Here is a 24,597-nt window from a genome sequence, read left to right as displayed (position 1 = left end):
CCTACAATACACAACGGATCATTTCTCATGAATATCTCAACTCATTGTTCATAAAAATCATGCAAGAGTAGTTTATTCTTAGGAGTGAGTTTTCTTCGAAGTTTTCCAAAACTAGTGATTATAAGTGTGTTCATATCTCATTTCGTAGTACGAGGGCCTGCTGAAAAGTTCGTAACTCAACCCAGAAGGAGTGCACGTGGAATGATGAAATTTCACAGTTTTAAAGAACATCTCTGTACGTGCAAATACAAATTTTCATAGTAATAACAAAATTCTTATTGTGTTTTTCAGGCCCCTGAAGTGATCGTGTGTGTCCAACCAGCGAATTTCACGAATATCGAGATTAGAGCTGTTATCAAACTTTTGTTCCACAAAGAAACGTAACGAAGCAAATTTATGAGGAAATCAGTGAACAGGATGGGGCTCCTCTCCGCCATATGCATGGTGAAGAAGTGAGTGGCACAGCTTAAGCGTGGCGATTTCTCAACAAATGATGGTCTACGTGCAGGAAGACCAAAAACAATGACTGTCCCCGAAATTGTGGATTAAATTTATGACATTTTTCTTGAAAATGGCAAAATCTCATCAAAACAGGTGGCCGAGATGGTGGACATTTCTCGAGAATGTGTCGGTGGCATAATTCATAATAACTTGCGCATGCACAAGATATCGGAAAAATAGGTTTCCAAAAATCTTTCAGCAGATCAAAAGAGGAAAGAGTGAAGGCATCAAGGAAAGTCATCTACCGTTTTGACCGCAACGCCAACCAATTTCTGTCATGAATAGTAACCATAAACGAAACATTGTTATACCACTAAATCCTGCAACGAAACAACAGTCAATGGAGTGACGGTACTCAGGTTCCCTTCCTACCAAGAAGTCCCAGAGACAGATCGGTTCGGAAAGTGTTTGCAACATTCTTCTGGGATACGGTCGTACTCATAGACTACTTGCCCATGGGTCAGAGATTTAAAGCAGAGTATTACTCTGCATTCCTCACAAAACGAAACAAATTGAAAAGTGCGACGCCGCTGGAAAATTAAAATAAAAATCCTTTTCCTTCAGGACAATGGTTCCGTCTATCGATCACTGCAAACAACTGATATTGTGCGAATTTGGGTTTCAATATCTAGATCATCCTCTGTATTCCCGAAACCTAACTTCGTCATTCTACTTATTCCTCAAACTCAACACTTGAAAGAATGCCATTTTGGGTCTGATGAAGAGATGGTTAATGCTCTGGAACAATCTTCAGATTTTTTTAAAACTGGTCTGCAAAAATTGGAGCACTGTCCAAGAAATGTGTTAAACTTCGGGAGAGTATGTAGACTAAATAAAATTTCATCATTTCACGTGCACTCCTGAGTTGGACGAACTTTTCAACAGGCCCTCATAACTACAACATGATAACTTAAGAAATGGGAGTGAGAAAGTTTAATATTAAGAAAAGTTTCGCACAAGAACTGTGTTAAAACTATTCGCATTATTTTTATCTTTGTGAATCAACTCTTAGATATTCAATCTGTTGTTCTTGGCTTCTGTTAAGGATGACGGCAATTCGCTCTCTTCATGTAAACAAAAGGATGTGGCATTATATATATATATATATATATATATATATATATATATATATATATATATATATATATATATAAAGAAAGAGCACAAAGCCGAAGAATCAAGATTATACAATTGTCCAAACAAAAAAATATATATACTTACGTGTGTTTTCAACGTTTCTATTGTCCTATTTATATAATAATATCTATATGGATTATACACACAACACATTGATTTCTATCATGATATTTATTCTCCCGTCTCCGACAAATCTACGAAGATGTGAGCGGTCTCCTTTAGCTATTTCCAGGTCTTACAAGGAGGCTGTATACTGTGGTCGGATCGACGTAGTAAAGTCAATACTGTCTTTAGCTGATATGGTTTACAAATATCTAATTTCAACATCCGACTTTCTCTCTTACCTTGCTCTGCAATTTCTATCTCTCGTCTTCCAAAGGCATGCTGATTGATGTTTCGAACACAGAAGTCGGTAAAGCCCTTCGAGTTTTTTTGTTCTTTATCCCTCGGGGAAATATCCTCTTCATCAGAACTGCTCCCGGTGTAGGAAGCTGCAAGAGTAACAATAAAGGTAAATTATTTTGTCTATAAATTCCGGCTTTACACTGTCGTAAGAAAAGTTAACGTTATCCTACACAATGTACAAACACGATTAAAAGAGAAATACTGTATGGGCGAAACGTTACTGTAAGGTAGAATCTGCATTAACAACTTGAATAGAAGAAAGAAGCTACTGAGTTCAAAACTAGAAACTTACAGAACAATTTTGATTACAATATGATGTAATATTTGCTTTAAAAAGAAAGAAAAACTAATTAGCTCTAGTAGCTACAGAAGAAACCTATATAACCTAAGTCACAATTGAAATTTGCGATTATTAAGTAGTAATAAAGGAATTTTACGAAATTACAATGAAATATTTCCAATTATTTTTTATAGAAACGTATTAATTTTGAGACCTGCTCTATTGATTAAGTCAAAGTAGCGACTTGCAGATTCCAATTACAAGTTTCATTCGAACAAAGGAAAATAATAATAAGAACATAAGGAAACTGAATGAGAATTAGTACCTATTGTGTTAGAGAAACAGCACTTGAAATAGGTGCATATTATATATATATATATATATATATATATATATAGCAATTAACATTATATGCTTACATCTAAGAAAGTATTAAATGATAACCTCCTTTAGATAACATTATTTTAAAATTAGAATTTAACCGTCGTTTAACTTCGCACATATGCAAGATGTGTAAATTTTATGAAACAAAATCCAGCACAATAAATGAACCAATTAAATAAAATATGAAAGGCTGTGCAGCTTACATATGTAACTAAACATATTAATTTCAGAGTACCTAAAACTTTTTTTGAAATGATTAATACACAAAATCGATAACAGGGGGAAGTAAGAAGTACAGAAATTCACGAGAGAATGAAATATTCACTACTTTTATTTATCATCATATCGTTAAAAACTGAGCTGCCACTATATACAACCAAAACAAGTCAGTATTTAGCAACATTGATGATAGACCATATAACACCATATTAAGGTCTCAATTGGAATGTGTACTTTATTCGTGCCGCGTTTTGCACGACATCTGCATTTTATGAAGAGAGCGGTTCCATTGGCGAACAACGATTTACAACTACGCTACGTTAACCTATTTCAAGCAAGGATCTCGAACCAATCAATCAATTCAGAACATACTAGCGTCTGGACCATTGTAAAACAGAAAACGAGCTAAATATGCGTACACAGTCACATTCTCGCAATTGATAAAGTAATATAACTTACAGTAATAATAATTGTTTTTAAAAATAAAAGTTTGTATAACGTATGTAACATTTTTTTTTACATCTCCTTACATTTAGGATGAACAACTATGTCCAAAGAAAACTGAGAAGTACTAAATATACCTACCTATTACAGTAATGTTTCACTGAGGGACAATATTATTCACAACCAAAGAATAAACGAGGGAAAAGAAAGTAAATACGAGCAACTGGCACAATTAAGGGATTTGACTGAACTTCACCAGCCTAAACCTATTAAAACATGTTGAAAGTGTTACTATTTTTCTTATGAAAAATAATATAACACTACTGCAACACAGTGTTTTAATAGTTTTAAGTGAGTACATTACAAAATAGGTGTATTCAAAAAGCTTTTCATTGCTGAGCATCATCTCTATAAACAAATTGTGACGTCCTATGAAATAAGGCTTCAGTAACATGCTGCTCAGCAAAAAGAAGACTTCTTGAAAACTGGTTATCTTAGGTTGTGTTAGTACTGAAATGTTGTGTTGCAAAATATTATAATATTTATTCAGTTTTGTATTTATTAAATAATATATTCTGTAGGTCTATTCTCGCAACCAAAATTAGGACCAATGTATTAAAAAAATAATCAAGTAACCAGAAAAGAAATATTTTAGCATAGTAGACGTGGAGAAAAGATTACGAATGCTACGATACTGTCATTTACTGAAGTATATAACTTCTTTGTTAACATCAAATATTAACACTACTTTCTTTCGGCACTGGTCCATACATTCCTTGAAAAATGACAAATAGCGATTACGCTGTTATATAGTCTTCCCAGTAACTCCGAATTTGTTTCATAAACATGAAGCTTGAATCACTATACGTGTCTACAACACTAATATTATTGAAGCTACTAAGTCCATGCATCGAATCTTACAAGAAGTTGAGCAGATGGAAGCTAAGGAAGATCGACGGGAGTCTTGAGACTTGCGAATGTCCATATAACGTGCCGAAGCTGGGAGGCTGAATCGCCGCCTATTGCGATCCTTGAAGCCACTCATGCCGTCACGAAGTTTCTCCGGTATCTAAAAGAACACAAAATCACAATGAAATGCTTCAAAGATATACTCTAAATACATACATTAACTTTATCTCCTCTCTCGTTGTCCCATTACAATCTTCTTTGTATTCTCCGAAGATTGTATTTTCTATTTCCCACGCAAGAACTGAAAGAAGTAAGTTGATAGTACTGTCATACAAGCGTAATGTAAGCCAAATTTTTATTTATAGAGCTTACTCCTTTATAAACTGTGCTTGGCCGCTTATCTTAAGACTTAAGAAATAATCCTAGGAGACTGTATTGTTACCATGGCAACAAGTTTTGAGAGCAAGAAAATTAATTTCACCAGAAAGTGAATGAGCGAATGAAAAAGAATTTTAGATTTTCAATAAATGAAGGCTCAAACTAAATTAATGATTTAATAAGCTAATAATTACAGAATTAATCATATCCATCCCTAAATCCTGTTTTTCAATGTAACTTCTACAGATAATTTGTTAGGAGTAAGACAATGGTGTTTTAAGACAGTATTGTACTTTTTCAAAATAGTTTCTCGAACATAATATATGCCTAATATTGTCTGTCTCGTTTATTATATATATATATATAAACATTGTGTGTTGTTCTTACATGAATGGTGGCTTGCTTCCTTAAAAGTCGAATGCAAGATAGTTAAAATGGCTATGTCGTGTGTTCTAAACCGAAGACATGTGTCGATTTTTCATTTCTTATGTAAAATTAAAATCACGTGAATACTGTTTTACATCTTAATACGACATGTTCCTTTCATTATATCACTATATTACATTTTTTTTTGTTACTAATATCTTAAATATAGATCATATTTTGAAAAATCTTGCCTCTGATAGTAAGTGACCGAAACTAGCAGTTTGATAATGCTATCGTATTTAGGAATAATTATTTACAACTGAAGCAATACTGTCCCCAGTTAGCCACCAGAATGGCTGAAAGAAAATGTATTTTCTCAAAACTTACTTTCTTACGTTTTGCATACTGATTAATAGCACAGCACTCACATACGTAAAGAAATTAAGTTCACTCAATAATATTCCGAAAGACTAATAAAGTGAGACGAATCTATCACAAACTAGTTTCATTCAATTCATCGGGACTAGTGTTCTTTATACAGCATTGAGTAAATATTTATACAAGGTCTGCTACCTACGAACAATTATAATAGAAACCTTGAATCTGTATTACATTTTGCGACATAATTTTAAAATTAGACATAATAAAGGTGCGATATCTTAAGTTGTACAGAAGCAGACATTTCGTTTATTTTATTCTCATAGCACAGAAAGTTATATTTATTGGGACACACACAAATCAACCATGCCAAAACAATTATTCACGTACTGGTGCTGAATGTATCTAGGATCACAGCAAATCTTGAATTAGAAAGTACAATAGTCTTCACTAAGCACTATTAATGCATATATAATGATATATTACTAAACGGGTATGGATAAATAAACATACAACAACTACTATTTACGTGAACTAATATTGCTAAACAAGTCTACACAAATTACTAAAAGGAAATTTAGCTTCACTGGCAGTTGTAAGACATATACCAACAATTAAGGTTACAAGTACAAAACTAGAAATCGACGTCACAGTAAACCAGTGACTAAGAGGCAAATTTGCCATTGCAATAGATTCTGTAACTCGAATCCACTTTCTTGCAATTCTAAATCTAGAGTATTATTTAGCAATGCTAACTTGACATTTCGCTCGCGAGTCTGAGCAAACCAGGATCGAAAATATGAATTACAATCTGTGACAGACGAATTCAAATCTCTGAAATATGATACGACCAGTGGCGTATTTACGATTTTGTTTCGGTGGGGGCTTTGCAAACTTTCGGGGGGGGGACTTTGCGTGAAAATTGTGCAACATATTTCATATACTTTACTATAGTAAGTAAGATTTCGGGAGGGGCTTAAGCCCGGAAGCCCCCCTAAATACGCCACTGGATACGACTATATATTGTACGATAAACTTAAAGAAGAAAGCAACACAGACTTCAATTAAGCAACACGAACTAAAAAGCTATTAAACTACGTATAAACAGGTCAAATCCTACATTTCTTTTAACACCATCAAAAGTATAATATACATATATAACGAGAGCAGCACAACATTAAATTTAACAAATTTGTAGTTTTCTAATTTGCCTACTATGTAGTTCTGTTATATATATTAATAGTAATAACATTTGCTGACACATCGCGTCGGGAAATTCATGTGTGCTTGTCTTTGCTAGTTGTTATAAAGAATCTTATGGCACAAACACGAAAGAAAAGAATGAAATGAAATGAAATCTTAACATTTACGTCACACAGTTATACCGGCTAGGCTAAAGGAGACTGTGGTGATGAGAAATGAATGAAATGGCGGGATGAAGAAAGGAGGAGGAAACGGGAGAACCCTGAGAAAACCTACGCACCCGGTGTTTGTCCACTACAAGCTCACTGCCCGAGGTGGTATCGAACCCAGGACCCCATGCACCAAAGGTGAATGCTCTACCACTGAGCCACCGCGACCCACAAGAACGGATGCACCAGCGACATTTAACGTAAGTCGATTCAGCCAACTTGCGGAAAGATATACAGTGATAAAAGAACCTTCATGTTAGTTTAATTTTGGATTAAGTGTCGTCGAAAATTGCTGGTAACTACTTCATTTAAGTAATAGCATTACTATATCAAACTAAATTAATCGCATTGAGCTGGTTCAAGCGACAAGAATAATAATTAGCAGCAGTCACTGGTATTTCAATCTAATGCCAGTTCTAGTTGTTGAGTTCGAATAGCGATTTCATGCAAATGTGACCGGATACGAGATAAAGATTGAACAAAATTAACACCTTACAAATTGTTTCATTAATGTGATTATTATTGAAACTTGGTTTGACAACTACAACAACTTTTAAAGATACATATCTAAATAACTATATACAGTAGTTTATATTGAACACTCCTTTCCTCCTCCTCCTATTTTTCATTCTCTGCGAAACTACGTCGGGAGGAACAAATTTGCAATTCGTTAGTCCATTTTAATGTGCGTTAACGGAAACCAATACAAAAATGTTTTATTTTGACTAAAATACTCATTAAATGATTAATACTAAATGTTACATGCAATCTGAAAGACACATTCATATATTTTAATACAAAAATGTTCAGTAAATTGACTTAATATTTATTATACTACTCTGAACAAAGTCAAAGGAATGAATAAACGGACGGAGCACCTTGAAAGTTAATTAAATCTTTTAAATTACGCTTACGAACATAAGCCATTAAAGCAGTTTCTGCAGGGCAAATTAAGCTACATGACGCTGCCCGTAAAGCGTCTAGTGTATTATTCTCCATGTGCTCTGAGCTTGACATAAAACTCCACTTAACCAGAATCGATGGTCGTGCAATGATGCAACAGATGATAATATCAAACCAGGAAAGCACAAACACATTTCACGTTCATGAATATCTATTTTGAATCACTGAACACCAAGAAATAATTTATTTCGCAGAAATATCTTCATTCCCCATTTTATGGCAACAGTAAATGCAATTACTAAGGGACTTATGTTTAATTATAATTCAACATAAGAATTTCCTTTCCCCCCTAACATGAGAATTTCATAATAGGTTGTTTTTCTGCTTTGAGATCCTGAACTTTGAAACCACTCAAAAGACATTGTAACATCTTAAACAATATATTAAGGTTATATTAAATATATTTTATCTTATTTTTCCGTTCTTTAGGACCACTTTAGCTAAGAAAACATTGGTTTCAAAATAGCACACAAGTATCTTTGATTTGAGAGCTCTTCACTCACATCTGTTCATTATGTTTGAATACGACAGACCCTCATTACAGGGATTCTGCCATTATTAACAGGTTACTTGCCACGAACTGAGAAGTTTTCATTCAACACAGTTCTCAATAATATCCTCATCTTCACGTAGCAATTATTCTAATCAACAACCACTCATGAAACTGCACTTTCAGCTTTTCTTTGTCTTCCACATATATTCCATCATGTCCTCTGGTTATAGCTCCTTCAAGTAACATCCCAACGAGTTCCTTTTAATTATATCCAATATTGTTGTTCTCTTCCGTATATTCTCAGGACTCCCTAATTGGTCTTCCGTTCCACTTAAATAATTTTATCAAATTTACTCCATACCCACATTCAAGAATCTCGAATGTTTCTTCGTTACTTTAATGTAGTGTTCATGTTTCTGTCCTGCATAGTACAATAATCTACACGAAACATTTATTGAGTATTATCTGTAAATAATTCTTTAAACTTCTTTCTAATAAGATAATATGCGTTGAAAAGAAACTCTGTACGAATAAAACTTTTCGAAAAAAAGAAGTGGTAGTTTAAAGTGTCCGCAAAAGTTACATCTGAACTGCAGTAGATGTAGAAAATGTCCTATAATATTCATTAGAAAGTCTTGTATTTTCAGAACTTGTATTTAATCCTGGAATATACACCGTATAAGCTATGCAACCACTATAAGAATATATACAGTAACTACCACTCACAAACGCTAAGCAACCGTTCTCAATTACTGCACTTAACTATTACATTGAAAAGCTTATTTACAGGTATTTACAGCTTATTTCTCTCTCCTTCATTTGATTTACATTACTGAAATAAATTTCTTTCTATTGTTAATATTGTTTAGATAAATCTTATATTCACACGAAAAATAGGTCTTCTAGCTTTACAGAAGTAAAGTAACATTAAGAAAACTGAAATGATTTTTGGTACCAGCAGCAGTAATTCACATTTTATTTAATCGTCTGCATTCCGAATGCATATGCACATTTACCAATGTCTCCTTACACAGCCCACGACCCTAGACTTCTTATTGTTCAACTTGGTATTGTTGGTGACACAAAGCCAGCGCTAAGAAAAATGCATTGTTTGCAACTGCAAATTTTATTCTATTCTATAACACGCTTTTAAATAAAGCATCTTGCTCATACGATCTAGGACTCAATCATTTGAAACGTAATCGAACTACTAACCGTACGTGAATGACCAGAAGTCTTAACACGGCCCCGACGAGAGAATCAGGTTCGATTCCTGGTAGGTAACAATTTAACTAGGATCCCACAATGAACTGTAGATTCAAGTCTCATATAACACTATTAAAAAGAGACGTTAAGCACAACCAACTGTTTATTTCCTGTAATAGCCGAAAGATGAAAAAAAAACTAGCTGAACCTGCGCTATTAACACAGCACACAGTTCTAATATGAACTTGAATCTCCTTTGCACTTCTCACTATATCTGTGTAAGTCCGTTCACGGACACAAGTAAAGGACAGGAAGACTCTCAGAGGGAGGAAATTGCTATAGACAAACATGTACACTCATGTCCAAAATTATTGTCGCATGTCTATAGATATGTAGTGGTAGGAATATAATTTGATAACTAATATGCCTGGTATTTCTCATAATGTTAGTATGTGTATAATCGGCAAAGAGATGTATGTGGCAAATTTCATGTCAAAAGAGCAGTAAATAAGAACGATAAAATGAAAATAGAACTTTCTTTTCCATTTACCAACATTTTGTTTTACTCATTCTAATTTTTTTATATTTATAATTCTTTTCCTATGAAATTTACCACAAATATACATTTCCTGATTATACACACAGTATCCTATCCTGCAAAATCATAATCAAATTATATTCTTACAAGACAGTTATAAATATGCGACAATCATTTTGGACATGAGTGTGTATATATAGTATTTTAATATATAGAATGTTGGGGTGAGTTTGTGACAAACTTGGATATGTAATAGATGATACCAAATGCAAATACTTTTTCCTTATAATTCATTATCCGAGAACGCCTCATTGTGGATCGTCACAAGCCTTTGAAGTTGTCAGCTTTCAATAAGTTGTGTCATTAAGATTAAAGCAAAGCGCCTGAAATGTCCAACCCGCTTATAGTAGCTTCTCTGCTGGTTGCCTTTCACAAGGGTATCAACTACAAACGTCCTAGTGGTAATATTAAACTAATAGGACCAAAATGACGCCTAAAATGTAGAATAGAAAAACAGTTTTTTTTTTTTTTGAAAATTTGAATGAGAGCTGGCAAATCTGCACAAAATTTGACCAGCGAAAACGGCACGTTTCTAGCACTTGTGGTTTTTGATATTGTCGAAAGGATTGGCCACAAACACACAAACCTGGCTTGACCACACACACACACATAAACCCAGCATTTAAATATACAGATGTTTCTAAGAACACAAGTGCTAATTTATTCACATAGTAAAAAGTTCAGGAGAAATTAGCAACAGCATGAGAACAGTAACATCTTACTTGTTAGATTAATGTCTTGACTATTTTTTAAAAACTTCAAATTCATATTCCATTTGATTTCACAAAGAATTTCTCAGATGAATCAATTCATTTTATTGCACAACCGTCACGTGGGAAAAAGAATGAGAAAACGTGAATGGGTTGCAACAAAGTCAAGCTACCTAAGACTAGTTTGTGGTTTCAGGAAAGAAAATCTCTCACTTGAGGAGGCCGACCCTGGCTGTCTTATTGGATTAAATTTCAATCGTGACCTAAAAGTTCACTTGGTCATCCAAGAGTACGGGTAACAAACATTTACTGTTCTCTCTCAACCTTGACAATTCCTTTCTACATAATGAAGAATTTTACAATACAGCATGAGATCATGGAAGAACACGAAGTTCTGTACCAACTTACTGCAACAACACACGAATACGTTAACTACAATATTATTATCCAATTGGGCAGGTACTTGGCATCCAAATATGGGGCAAGGTCATTTCATGCAGTCATTTAGTTTTTGTTCTTTGTGGATACCTTAAGGGAAAGTTAATTTTACGTTACATCAACATTACTACATTTGCTACAATATTCAAACCATTATGTAGGGCGTGAAAACAATACGTTATCTCTGAATTTTAAATCAATGGAACAAAAACGCAAGGATGTATATAGGAACTGAAACGCTCCTCGGAAACATGATCACTACGTAGCAATTTACATGGATTTAATGCCTAGTATGACTAGGAAAATACGTTGTATATATATATGTCCTCTTCTGACCAACAAATGATGTTTGAATATTACTATTTAAACAAAAAATCTGGTTTATAGAGAGGGGGCAATGAGGCATTTTTTTTTTTTGAAATGCTATATTATATATATATTCTTTTCTGTTCAACGTCCAGAGATTCTGCATCAAGGCTAAGGGAGAAAGTGATGATAATGAATGAAACGGTGGGAGAAAAGGGAGAATTCCGAGAAAACTCATGCACACGTGCTTGTCCTACACAAAGCCCACTTGGCGAGAGCCTGGGATCGAACTTGCATATTGCTGAGGCACCGCGTCCAAATTACTTGCATAAATTCAATACTAACGATCCAAGGGAAGGATACGCCAAAATTGTTCGTAGTAGGCGTACCATATTTCTTAGGTCACATACTCGCATAATTAAAAAAAATCCAGGATATAACGTCATAACACGATATATTGTAATATCTGTCGATAAATTCTATACCTTATAAATTGATCTTGCACTTTAGTGATCTTGGCAAATATTGGTGGTATACAATATTTGTTACGAGACAGATCATAGCAAAATATTCATAAAAACTAATTATATCACTATATCTTAATTCATGTTTTTATACATGTTAAGTTTGGCAAAGAAAAATTATAGTTGGCACCATGGGCGCCCACATAGGGGGCAAGAGGGGGAATTTCCCCTCCCTGGATTTTCGAAAAAGTTAACATTTATAGGCTCTTCTGGTGACAATAGTATACTTTTAAAATCAAAATTCACTAAATGATTAGAGTAACAAAATTTAGTCAAACACATCCCCAAGACTTTAATCTACTTCTCTCCTCCCTGTGATGTTTCATTTAGCCTGATTCTTCATGCAATGCTAAGTATTTTGAATGATGGTATTCGTCAATTGAATTGAAAAGTTAATTTTGCTCTTTGTTGTTTGTTTTTCTGACGTGGTGCTGATAGCAATGAAATTTTGTTTTGTTGGGTTTCATTCTAGTAATTGTGTGTGTGTGTGTGTGTGTCTTGCCCCCCTTCCTTGGAAAATATCCTTTGGGCGCCCATGGTTGGCACTTTAACAATTTGAAATATATAGGTGACGCTGAGATGCAAATGCACATACATGAATGTGATTTATGTATTGTAACTACTTGTGTACCATTACGATTTTGTTTTCTACTTAATTATTAGGTTTTAAAATATACCATCACTATTGCTATTGTTATTATTAATGTAGTCCGTGTATGTTCCACTGTCTTGTAGATTTATTATGTCGTGTTCAATTAAATATAACTATCAAATACTTGTGCATGAAATTACACTCGAAGTTGGAATAATGATATCCGTCAATGTTTAAAGAGAAGTTATGAATTATGTTTAGAGAGAGAGGAACCAAGATGTCAAAGATGTATATAATGAAATCCTAACTACGCAAATCTTACGCAACATGAAATATTTGAATAAACAAGGCACCTATAGAGATTGCTTTCGAAGGTTTTCAAGGTGTATGAATTTAATATATAAAATTCTTCACCGTGGTTACAAAAGAACGTGACAACAATTCATTCTCAGGAATTACGTTAAAGAAGAAAATGCATTCAATACGTAACTTGGAATTAGATATTTGCAAGGAATATTAAAATATTAACTCTTGTATTTATAAAAAAAATAAATAAATAAAAATAAAGTAAGTTTGTGTGTGTCCATACCGTTAACCTGGCATACTTGTAAGCAACTGTATCCAAGAAACCGCAGCCTGGAAGAGACGCAGGCTATTTAGAATATTTCGATGAGTATTCTAAAGGAAGGAAAGACGTCCGAAGGGGAAGAGGTGGTTTAAAATTTATGCCAAAAATAGGATATCTAACGAATTTCTCATCTCAGGAAGATGAAATTCCTTATGTAAGATGCAATGTATGTAAACTCAATTTTGAAGACAAGTTGGCATGACTTACAATCTGAAAAAAATAATGTGGGATAAGACACCCCTAGGAGTAGGGAAGGGATGTCATGTATACATGATAGCGAACGACCAATATTATTGTTGAATGGAGAGTTTTCGGGGTCGCTGAGACGAATGACACCGATGCCCAATATAGGGAAAGGGGTGGAAAGTAGTGAAAAATAAAATGTCGAAAATGACCGGTGTTAGTGTCGAACCCATAGTTTACTGTGTGTCTAGGCTGATTGGTGACAATTTCCATACCAGCTGTCCCGGGATTCAGTGATACAATGACGAAGGAGTTGATTTGTCGTTATTTATTCTATTCAGTTCTTTTTTTTTTTTTTAAAAAAAATAAAACAGGAGCAACACTGAAGATGTTGCGCATGTCAGACGGGTAAGGAATTACTATAGCTTATCTAGACTTAAGAGCCTGCCTTACTAAAAATAATACAAAATTTACCATTTTTCTTTTGCTTGTTTATTAACCAGTGAAAGAAGATAATGAAATGCAAGTCACCACAATCATAGATAATGCTATTCTACAACAGAAAATATGAACCTAAAGAATGTTCAGTGCTACCATCCATAGGAATTGCAGTGTTGCCGGAAAAACAATTTCCCTAAAATCTAAGTTAAGGCAGCGAGTAGGGGAACAAACTCAACTGCAATTGATTACGTATCATATTGTTTTGGTTTCCTGTGAACTACTTTTTAAATAATAGTTGTATTTAATTTGTAATAGACAAACTAGTTTTAACATACAGTTATTAAAACTAAATAATAATGTTAATTAAAAAGTAGTTCACAAGAAACCAAAACAATATGATACGTAATCAAATGCAGTTGAGTTCATTCCTCTACTCGCTGTCTTAACTTAGATTTTAGGGAAATTGTTTTTCTGGCAACACTGTAATTTCTATGGATTGCAACACTGAACATTCTTCAGGTTCATATTTTCTGTTGTAGAATAGCATTATCTATGATTGTGGTGACTTACATTTCATTATCTCCTTTCACTGATGAATAATGATGCAAAAGAAAAATGGTAAATTTTGTATTATTTTTAGTAAGGCAGGATCTTAAGAGTGGACTGTTGGTCTTATGAGAACAGCGATGCCAAGTTGAGCATTAAAAACAAATGCAGAACAGATCGCGCTTGTATTATACTGCTGACTGATGTTGCCAACTCACATAGTAAAAAAAGAAATCCACAGCACAACGGTTAATAAATACTACTACTACTACTACTACTACTACTACTAATAATAATAATAATAATAATAATAATAATAATAATAATAAACAACTTACTACATTGAATCAATCGCACTCCAAAGAATCAATTCCCTCCATATCATCATCATCCCAACTTATACTTTTACCCGGGTTTTTCTGCATTAAATAATTAAACACGTTCATAACAATAGCCCTTTCTTTGCTCTTCAACACTTGATCACTCTTACGCTTAAAAGAGGTACTGGCTGTAATTTCTTCCATTTTGATATATTAACGCACACTCATGCACCTACGCACACACAGACGGCGTGATTTTGTTCAAAACAGCACAGTAAGTAAATGAACATAATCAAGAAAATGCCGAATGTTCAGAGACCACACTCCGCCACACACTGCACAATAGCAAAGACACAACAGAGAATTTCGTCTGGAATCTGACATGAGCCATCTAGCGCGACAATAGACGATACAGTAGGTAAGCTATGGCCCCACCCACCGCACCAAACTGTCTCCCTATTTCCTGGTGTAGTTTCTGAAACCAATGCTATTATAAAACCCAACAGAAATCACAGTCAGTTATGAACTCCCAAAGAAATTTTAATGCACGAAAGATAAAATAAATATGAAATGCGTCCTGCAGCAATTCTCGCTGAAATTTCCTTCCCGGTAAGGAATACATAGGCCTCTATATATAATTAATAATCGAACTCAGATGTTCCGAGAAACACTTCATGAATCAGTGTTTGGCCTAAGAAGTTTTACCCTTAGCGTTTATATTTAATATAAATAAGTTAATAGTTTTTGAAAGATATGGATTATGGCTGTAGCTTGGTTAAATAATAATAATAATAATAATAATAATAATAATAATAATAATAATAATAATAATAATAATAATAATAATAATAGACCTAATAGAACTGAAGTAGTTGAAAAAACATCCCGCAGACCATCCCCTAAAATTATTACTGCCTTTTTATTTCGAATGCCCCAATGGATGAGTGGTTACGCTCGCCGCCTTTTAATAAAAGGGTCCAGGGTTCGATTCCCGGTGGGGACAATATGTTCGAATCTTGCGTTAAGCTGCAACATTATTTCCGCTCTCTTTCCTTTTTTGATTAAAACATTTTTATTTGGTCGAGATAGAAAAAAAAGAAAGAAAAGGAGATGGAAGTAAAATTTTACTTTTTCTTAAAATCAGAAAGATTTCATTCAATTCTTTCTGGCCGTACTTTTATTCCTTTTTAGCTACCTTTTTTCGTACTTGAAATCAGTGGAAGTGACAATACTAATTAGCGCACGAATGTAGGTTGACACTACGGTGAAATTTCTCGTCAGTTGGCAACGGTATCTTTGAGCAGACAGTTTTAGTCACGTGAAAATGCACCGGCAACGTTTTAGCAGCCGTTACGCTTATCGTGTCTTCCCCCTTCGAGTTTAAAAAACAAAAACTGGCCATTAAAAGCCAATTAAATACTTTATAAGGAAAAGAGAAGTTACGAAAATTATTTTTGTATCGTCGGTAAATATTTATGCGTATATTTCTCTCAAACTAGATGTCTTTACGGTGCCGAATATCAATATGTAGACTAATACAAAGTCATTACATAAATTTATTCTTTTGGACAAAACAGACTGAGTACGCTCAAAAAATGATATTTTATAAGCGTAGTTGCAATCCTTAGTGTAGCTCTACTTAAGAGACTTAATTATCATTGGATTCCCGGCGGGAGCTCATATGGTTCGGATTTCACGTTAATCAGTAGGTCCACGTCTCATATAGCCTCGCTGCTGAAAGGGACGATAAACTAAAAAATCTAATCAAATCAAATTAATTATCATTTCTTACTTACACAGGCAGATTTGTTCCACAATCCAGGTGGAATTAGGAATCAGACTTATAGAGCCTTATGCAGAGTCGTTTTACGTATGGTATGCGTCATATTAAAGCCCTGACTACTGCAGGAAACATACGTTAGTCGAAGTTTTTAGTATGGCACTAATCACGTGTCAGAACGACTCTGCATAAGGCCCATAGCGAGTAAAGCCACGCGATTAGCACGGGTGTTAAGGTGCCGAAGGTGCTATTTTAAATTCTATAATAAAAACTGTAATACTTCATAGAAACATACAATCTGAGCAAAGCACAAAGTTCTAAATTAAAATACTGATGAGTAACAGTTTCACGAACTAACATTTTGCTTCCCAACATACCAGACTTGATTGTGTCTGATGAAGCCAAATGTTTAATTATTTGTCGAAAGTGTTATACACCAGCATTTTAATTAAAAGTTTCGTACTTTGCTCAGATATTGTTAGTTTTGGTTTAGTATTTCACACAGGAAACACATGAACCAGGTAGTTACTACAAGTACCCGCTTGGTCGAAGGTAGTATCTCGGCTGCAGCGATACACTTTTGTCCTCTCGGTCAGTCAACGATTGTATTCTATAAGGGTCAATCCATCTGAAGTGATTAAAAGATGGTGAAAATGGTTGCTCGACCATCTCCGAAAATTATAGAAATTTGAGTGTGATGAACCTTGTGTATGAGAAAGTCAATAACATCATTCACGTTGTCGCACGTACAAGTGTTCCTGGATGGAGGCCATCTTTGTTGTCGGTGGAGTGCCAATTTCTGCATTTGTAAACATTTACGAAAACAACAAATGCCACTCCTAAGCTTTTGCACAACTGAACACAAACAAAAGCGGGTTTAATTGTTGAACCATGCGTAGTTTTTTTTAGATTAACATGAAACATATCCAACCATTTAATTTTTTTCTGGGATACGAACATCGTCATGAATGTGTTTTCTTCGTGTTTATACGTTGGTTTTACTTTTCTCCATGTAATATCAGTCATGACTTTTTTGCAATAGTTTAATCACATATAGGATTACTTCGTGGCCTAAGCAGCAATTTTTAGCACTTTGCCCTCCTGAGATATTACGCCCCAGAAATGGCATCAAAATCACAAACTTCAACCTTCGGACTCCCATAAATGTACGGTATTAGTAGTATCATACACCTTATGCCATTCCAAAATACAGTCTCCTTAAAAGTGTAATTTTCTGTACTTTTCCTGGTGATTTCACGTATTGGTTTGCAACCCTGCATATTTATTTAGAAGAAAGAGTACCTCTGCGTGTACCTCAGTCCCTCCTGTAAACATTTGTTTTTGTTTGGTGTTTATTTGATGCGTACGTCCTGAGTAACTGTAGTTTTCGTAAACGCTTGCAAATGCAAAAATTGGCACTCCATCGACAACAAAGATGGCCGCCATTCAGGAACACTTGTACAGTCCGCAGCAAAAAACCTGCAACATGAGAATGTAAGTTTATTGTGAAACGACGAAGTCTTTTGCTCCACAATAAGTGTGCAGGGGAGGACGTCGACGTTTCTCCTGGCGTGATTCGTGACACTTAGACGTTATGTTGATAACCTGCGCTGTTAGGCGTAGTTTCACAATAAACTTACATGATCATGTTGCAGGTTTTTTGCTGCTGACTGTACATACGACAACGTGAATAGTGTTATGGACCTTCTTATACACAAGGTTCATCACACTCAATTTTTTATAATTTTCGGAGATGGTCGAGCAACCTGCTCTGAACCACTTCGTATGGATTGACCCATAACGGAAAAAGTCGAGCCTGTGATATGAAGACCTCACGTTTGCACCACCCAGTCATCAGGGAAATCATTCCCTGCCAAGTGATCGAGATGACGGAAAAAGTGTCAGAAGAATACGGTGAGGAGAGAGGATTTGATACTGCAAATCAGACGTACACACCATACTTTGAGCAATATATGGGCCTGCAACATGAGAACATCTCATCTCTACTGATCTTTGGTGAGTGTTGGCGGAAAAGTTTGCGGTGAATTTCGTGAAGTTCAGTAATGTAGCGATCCTAGTTATGGTTTCGTATTGGCAGAGAAAACGACATGATGCTTCACCACCACTACAAACGGCTAGAGATACGCTGAAACAAAAAACAAAAACAAAAAAAAAAAAAAAAAAAAGAGATTCAAAAATGTCGGTGGGTGCGCTTAGAAGTATTCTGGTAACCACCGAGGGCTATCTACGCCAGAATGTCACCCGAGAGTTTTATATTGAAATATATGTAATTTGATACATCATCGGGAAGATAAGGGAATAACAACTTTCATAGGAAAAAGTTTTAGTGTAAGGCACAGTTTGTTGAATGTCCTTCCATTTAACTGTACTGCTACAACAAAACAGAAAGCACATCGCCAGCTATCAAGCTTTATTTGATACACCCGGTATATACAAGTAGTTTTCAAAACAGTGGAAACATTTCCAGTTTGTTACATTACAATGTGTTCGGTATTAACCTGAGGATGTATGTGCATCGCCTCGCCGATAACGCAAAAATGGGAGACCCCTCCCAGTTAAAAAAAAAAAAACTGTGTATAAGCAGTTAATTGGAATCAATGTATCTAACGTAGCCAGTCTTATGTGTTTCACGAGGAACAGTGACCAAAATGAAGATAACTTACAAAGTCTACGGTAAATAACAATTGGCACAGAGTAATAGTGGTCGAAAGAGGGGAATCAGTAACAGGAAGATGAAATGAAAATGAAATCTGAGTTTTACGTCCCACGATTATGCCGGCTAGGCTAAAGGAGACGGCGATGATTAGAAATTAATCAAATGGTGGAATGAAGAAATTGGGAGGAAACGGGAGAACTCTGAGAAAACCCACGCACACGGTGTTTATCCACCACAAAGTCCAACTGAAGCGAGCTGGGATCGAACCAACATTAGTAACAGGATTAGCTGAACATTGAAGAATCAAGGATCGTACGGCGATTGGGCCAAAAGTGACTGCAGAACTATTAGTACCGGTACGTGCAATGACCTATTACGACCACCACTGACCGACGCGAGTTGAATTAGCTGATCATCAGCGGTCGGGTTGCAATTTCCAAACTGCTACTCACCGTCAACAACGCTTTAGCGAGAAGGAAGTGGTATTGAGAATATTCAAAGTGGTCACGCAATGATTGGAAATGGGTGATATGGTCTGATGAGTCTTCTCACCTTATCCTACAAGCCCTGTTTATGTACGACACGCCCAAAAAAGCTTATGCTCCGAACCGTGTGCTCCCGACTGTTAAATGTGCTCTGTGATGCTGTGGGCGTGATTTCCTGATATTCCGAGGGTTCTGTGACTTCCTATAGGAAGCATACTCCCAATGGACATTTTAGGTGAACACGTGCGTCCTGTAGTCAAGACGTTTCTGCCAAATGACACAATTTTCCGAACACAATGCGCCAGTAAGTACATACTGCTGGAGAGTTTAGGAGTGGTTTTATGAACATAGATATGAACTACAGCACTCGCTCAGTTTACAAATCTTAACATTATTGAATACATGTGTTCGGTTTTGTAGTTCATACTTCAAAGAAGATATCCTCCTCGATTCTTGCTGAAGAGTGCTGCACTGCTTGAGATCGAGTACGTATTATCTGGAACCATTCATAATTTATATGGCTCCATTCTAGGAAGAATCGTAACTGCAGTCAAGGCTATGGACCCACACGGTATTAATCTGGCAAGTTGCGTCTTGTTTAGGAGTTTTTATTTTTATAACGTCCATATATTAATATACGAAGAAAAGTCAGAAAACATGCGAACACTTTTTAAGAAGCTTCTTTGCAAAAAGTCATAATGCAATTATAGCTCACATATACTGTATATGTACGTATATATTTCATGGAACTTCCGGGCCCGCATTCGAGTCTTAAGTACTGTGAGAGTATCCTAATTCTGGAGTGAAAGTATTCAGAGTCCACTGTAAACTGAAGATCTTATCCTTTCTAGCTTATGAACATAGAACTATCACACTAAATAAATATTAAATGATATAATATTAAATGCAATTCGTATTTAATTAATATAGTAACACATTATGTTCCAATGATTAGAAAGTGTCATGGGAAAATATCGATCGTGCTGATATTTCGGATCCACGTCTCATTGTATTGGGGTTACTTTTTGCACCTAATACAAGTTTATTCCAGGTAAATTCCAAGGTACGTTTTGGGTTGAGATATGTATTTTTCTTTTATAATGAAAGAACGTTAATCGTTAAATCTTTTGGTATATTGACCACAGTTAGTAATCTATCTTTTATTATAGGGAGCTAGGAATGAGGCCCAGAGCTTCAACCCCAACCATTATCGAACGAAGAGTGTCGAACATTTTAGGTACTTCAATGGTTCACTTTCTTTCTCTTTGTAATATTAATAGGGTTATATCAACTGGACTCGCGCGAGCAAAAACAAAACTTAGAGGAAAAAAGCGCTTGCGCACACTTCAAATCACATTGATATACACCTACTGTTCACCACCAAGGACGTCAGTAGTCGAAGTAATCGATAACGGAAATGAGTATATGTTATCATACATCAACATTTAACAGCAATGAGAGCAAAGCAATCGCGCCTATAAACGAAGTCTATTCCAATCATAGTGTTTGCAGAAGCGATTTTGTCATTCCACTCACCTAAGTCTAATCACTAGTTAATTGACTCGAGCTGTATAACGTTAAATTACACATATAGATTACTATTTGTGTTTAAAATATCTCCTTAAACATCTTAGATCAACTTAATATTTTTGAGCTGAGCAAAGGAAAGGTCTCAAGCAACCAATTTGCGTTTTGTTTACCGGAGACTGAATAAGAACCAATAGCCACGATTCAGACCCAACTCGAAAATGAGAAACTAAACTTACGTTCGAATTTTGTGGAGTGATTAGTGGACATGGATGAAGAGAACTATAAATCAATGATTAATACTGTTGTTTGGGAATAGTGATAAAAAAAAATCTTGGTTTAACATGAAATGTACTTATTTACTTACAGGTAATGACGCAGTGTAAGAGTATGTTGTTGAGTTGAACAACAACGTACAAGTAATGATTTACGTGCAGCTAACGGTTTGAAAGACAGCCACTTTCTTAAGAACATAAATTCTTTAGAAACATCTGGAAGATATTAAAAAAATGCATGTTTTCATTAATATTTTAGTTTATTACATTTACGATCTGCATTCGAATCTTGCTGTTCCGTATCTATATGTTCCGGCTTCTAAATGCGAGAAAGATAGAGATTTTCTCCGAGCAGAAAACCTGAAATATTCACTACTGTTAATTAGTTCCATGAATTACAAGCAGATGGTTGCTAAGTTCGCACAGGTTAATTTTAGATATCAAATGCACTATTATAGACATTCATTCTTGCTGATCCTGTGTTTGAATTCTGCTTCTGGACATCTTGCTAAGGATTTTCCAGGGTTTCTTCTCAATCTTATCAGTCAGATGCTCGGATGATACCTTTCACGAATACATTGGCCGAACTCTCCCCCCCCCCAAAAAAAAAAATTCTTCCAATGTTTTATTCTTCCCAGTACTAAATGATTTATATTTATACTTGTAACTATTAATGTATAAATATTTTCATTTTGTTATTATTAATAATAATAATATAGCTATTATATTTCTTGTTTCAACTACTTACTAATTAATCAGCATCATTTCATTCTGAGAGGGCACATGTAAAATTCTACTAAGTGAAACAGTGAACCTATGAGTCTCTAAGGAATTTAGGAAGCGTCGTCAAATGTTTCTTATAGAATACATTGTACAAAATAAGGGTAGAAACCTATGAGAAGCTGTTTATTAAAGGTGTGGTAGAAATTATAGTAGAAAGTGGAGATCTTGTTCTGCTCGGAAGTCTACTATCAGCACTAAAGCCACAGCAGATGTGGGCCTATTCTCTTTTATATTATATATATATATATATATATATATATATAAATATAAATGTGAATTACTTTTATAGTGAAACCCTGGTGTTTTAACTTGCTAGATATTTTACCGCAACTTTTCACAGTATTTTCTACATTAAAAAATCTAAAAGCACCAGAATAATTACAGTGAATATCTAGCAATTAAGACGCCAGCTTTTCACCTTTCAAAAATCCTGGACACCCATCTGTGGAATAAGTCACCACACATTCTTATCCGTAAGTGGATAAACAAATGTGAATCACTTTCCACGAACTTTACTTCAAGCAAAATGAGAATTGTTCTATATACGATCATGAAAACGCAATTCTTTAAGTATAGGTGAATGGCCAGGATTTTTGCTCGATACTATACATAAGAAGTATGTTACATTGATAAAAACATTTTTCAACTTCAAACAAACAATACGCATAAATATTATACCAGGGGTTGATCATATTTCTATCAAATTTAAGTTTTTTCCTATGCAACTTATAGGACCAGCGATAATGTAAAATTTACAATTTTTTCTTAATATTATAATACACTACTGTTTCGTGTGGAATCTAAACCACATGTGGGCTGCACGGAGTTGAACCTGGTTTTCCCGCACCAATAGGTGACAACTCTAACCTCAAAACCACGAGAGAATGCAAAGGTTAAAAAAGGGAGAAAAGAAAAGAAATAGTATTCCAATTGAATGACATTAAAGAAGGAAATTATCGTTTCAAACTGAAGAAATTAGGTGTAAACAACTGTATATGTAAGATTTCGAATTTGCAGTATCTGTTCTATCAAAATACGAATGTGTTGCTTCTGAGAGAGCTCACTTTAAACTGATTGCTCTACTACTGTAATCATGTACTGTTTAAACTGTTGATCTCCAGTGTTATAATTAGCAGATATCTATGTCCAAGGGGATACAATCGCTCAGTTGCAGAACCCCCACATTTGATGCGAATGATTGCTGGTTTGATTCCAAAACATGTCGTCGTTGGAACAACCATTACGTGTATCTCGAAAATTGTCACTTTTAATTAACACCCTTACCTTATATGATTTTACGAGATCTACCGGCATGTTTCCTAAATAATGAAATCTGAGATATGCCTATTAGTTATGTAGCGACAACACGAGTTGTGTTAGACAATATAGTGTCCGCGGGTTTTCAAGGCTTTCCCGTTTTATTTTACATGCTCACTCACCTAATTATATATTAATAATTCACTTTCATTATTCATACATCTTCTTTAGTCTAAACGACATAAACGTGGGAAGTTAAACCAAAAATTTCATTTCAAACCTATTCCAGGTTCTTTTTGCTACGGGCAGTTCGGGACTAATATTTACCGACTGAGCAAATTGAAATAAAACTCGACTTTACATAATAAACATCTCTACCCAGATGTATTTGCCAAACGAGCAGTAAAAGTTTGTGACGCGAATAAACTTTTGGTAAACGAATGGCCATCTAACAGAAAGGGGAAATGAAATGAGAAACGCTACAAAATTGGCCTCGTCCGTTGTGACAAGCACTAATGTAAAGGGAGAAACTGGAGATGTGAAACGTTAATTATGAACACCATTTCCACAACAACAGTGGTAGTTAACATACTGGGAATTGAAATTCTGAGAGAAGGGGAATACAACAACAAATGGAGGAAGCTGATTAGAAGTGTCGTTAATGAAACAAGTGAAAAGCTGTTGAACTAGAACAGAAATGTGAACAAATAAATGCTCTCTCTCTTAATTGAAACAAAGAAAAAGACTGCTGAATCCGATGTGTGAGTACGCTAAGATTTTGCTTTGATACAAAAATCAGAAATTAATTATAGTATTCAGAAACACTAACAGCACAAACATAGTATACGGAAATATGTATGTGTCGCCAGTAAATTAACGACGTAAATAATTAGAAATTTTTAATTACGCATAAAGATTTAATCATCACGATAACATGTTTGTTCAACTTTTTATTTCTATTCCAGTGTTAAATAGGAATTAAACATTTCTCCTCCATCAGTTTACATTAAAATATGCAAGCAACGCCTTGAGGTTTTTATTAATACAGCAAA

At 34.9% G+C, this 24,597-nt stretch overlaps 1 protein-coding gene across 5 annotated transcripts in view; it reads right to left on the bottom strand.

The window, feature by feature from the left end:
- LOC145688196 (adenosylhomocysteinase-like 1) overlaps positions 1 to 24,597 on the bottom strand; it is a 230,486-nt gene that overhangs the window by 102,636 nt on the left and 103,253 nt on the right. For 4 of the 5 annotated variants that reach the window (XM_081762072.1, XM_081762071.1, XM_081762074.1 and 1 more), the window contains 2 exons: positions 4,292 to 4,439; positions 1,983 to 2,129 (listed from right to left, as the gene is read on the bottom strand). In XM_081762072.1, the coding sequence (XP_081618198.1) occupies positions 1,983 to 2,129; positions 4,292 to 4,439 (295 nt within the window). The remainder of the gene's footprint in view (positions 1 to 1,982; positions 2,130 to 4,291; positions 4,440 to 24,597) is intronic. The other variant, XM_081762076.1, reaches the window with a different exon arrangement.

This window comes from Thermobia domestica, chromosome 6 (genome assembly GCF_964235325.1).
Source record: "Thermobia domestica chromosome 6, izTheDome1.hap1.1, whole genome shotgun sequence".
In the NCBI taxonomy this organism is placed as follows: Eukaryota; Metazoa; Arthropoda; class Insecta; order Zygentoma; family Lepismatidae; genus Thermobia; species Thermobia domestica.
The sequence above is the reverse complement of the archived record's forward strand: the minus strand, read 5'-3'. Positions and strand labels throughout refer to the sequence as shown.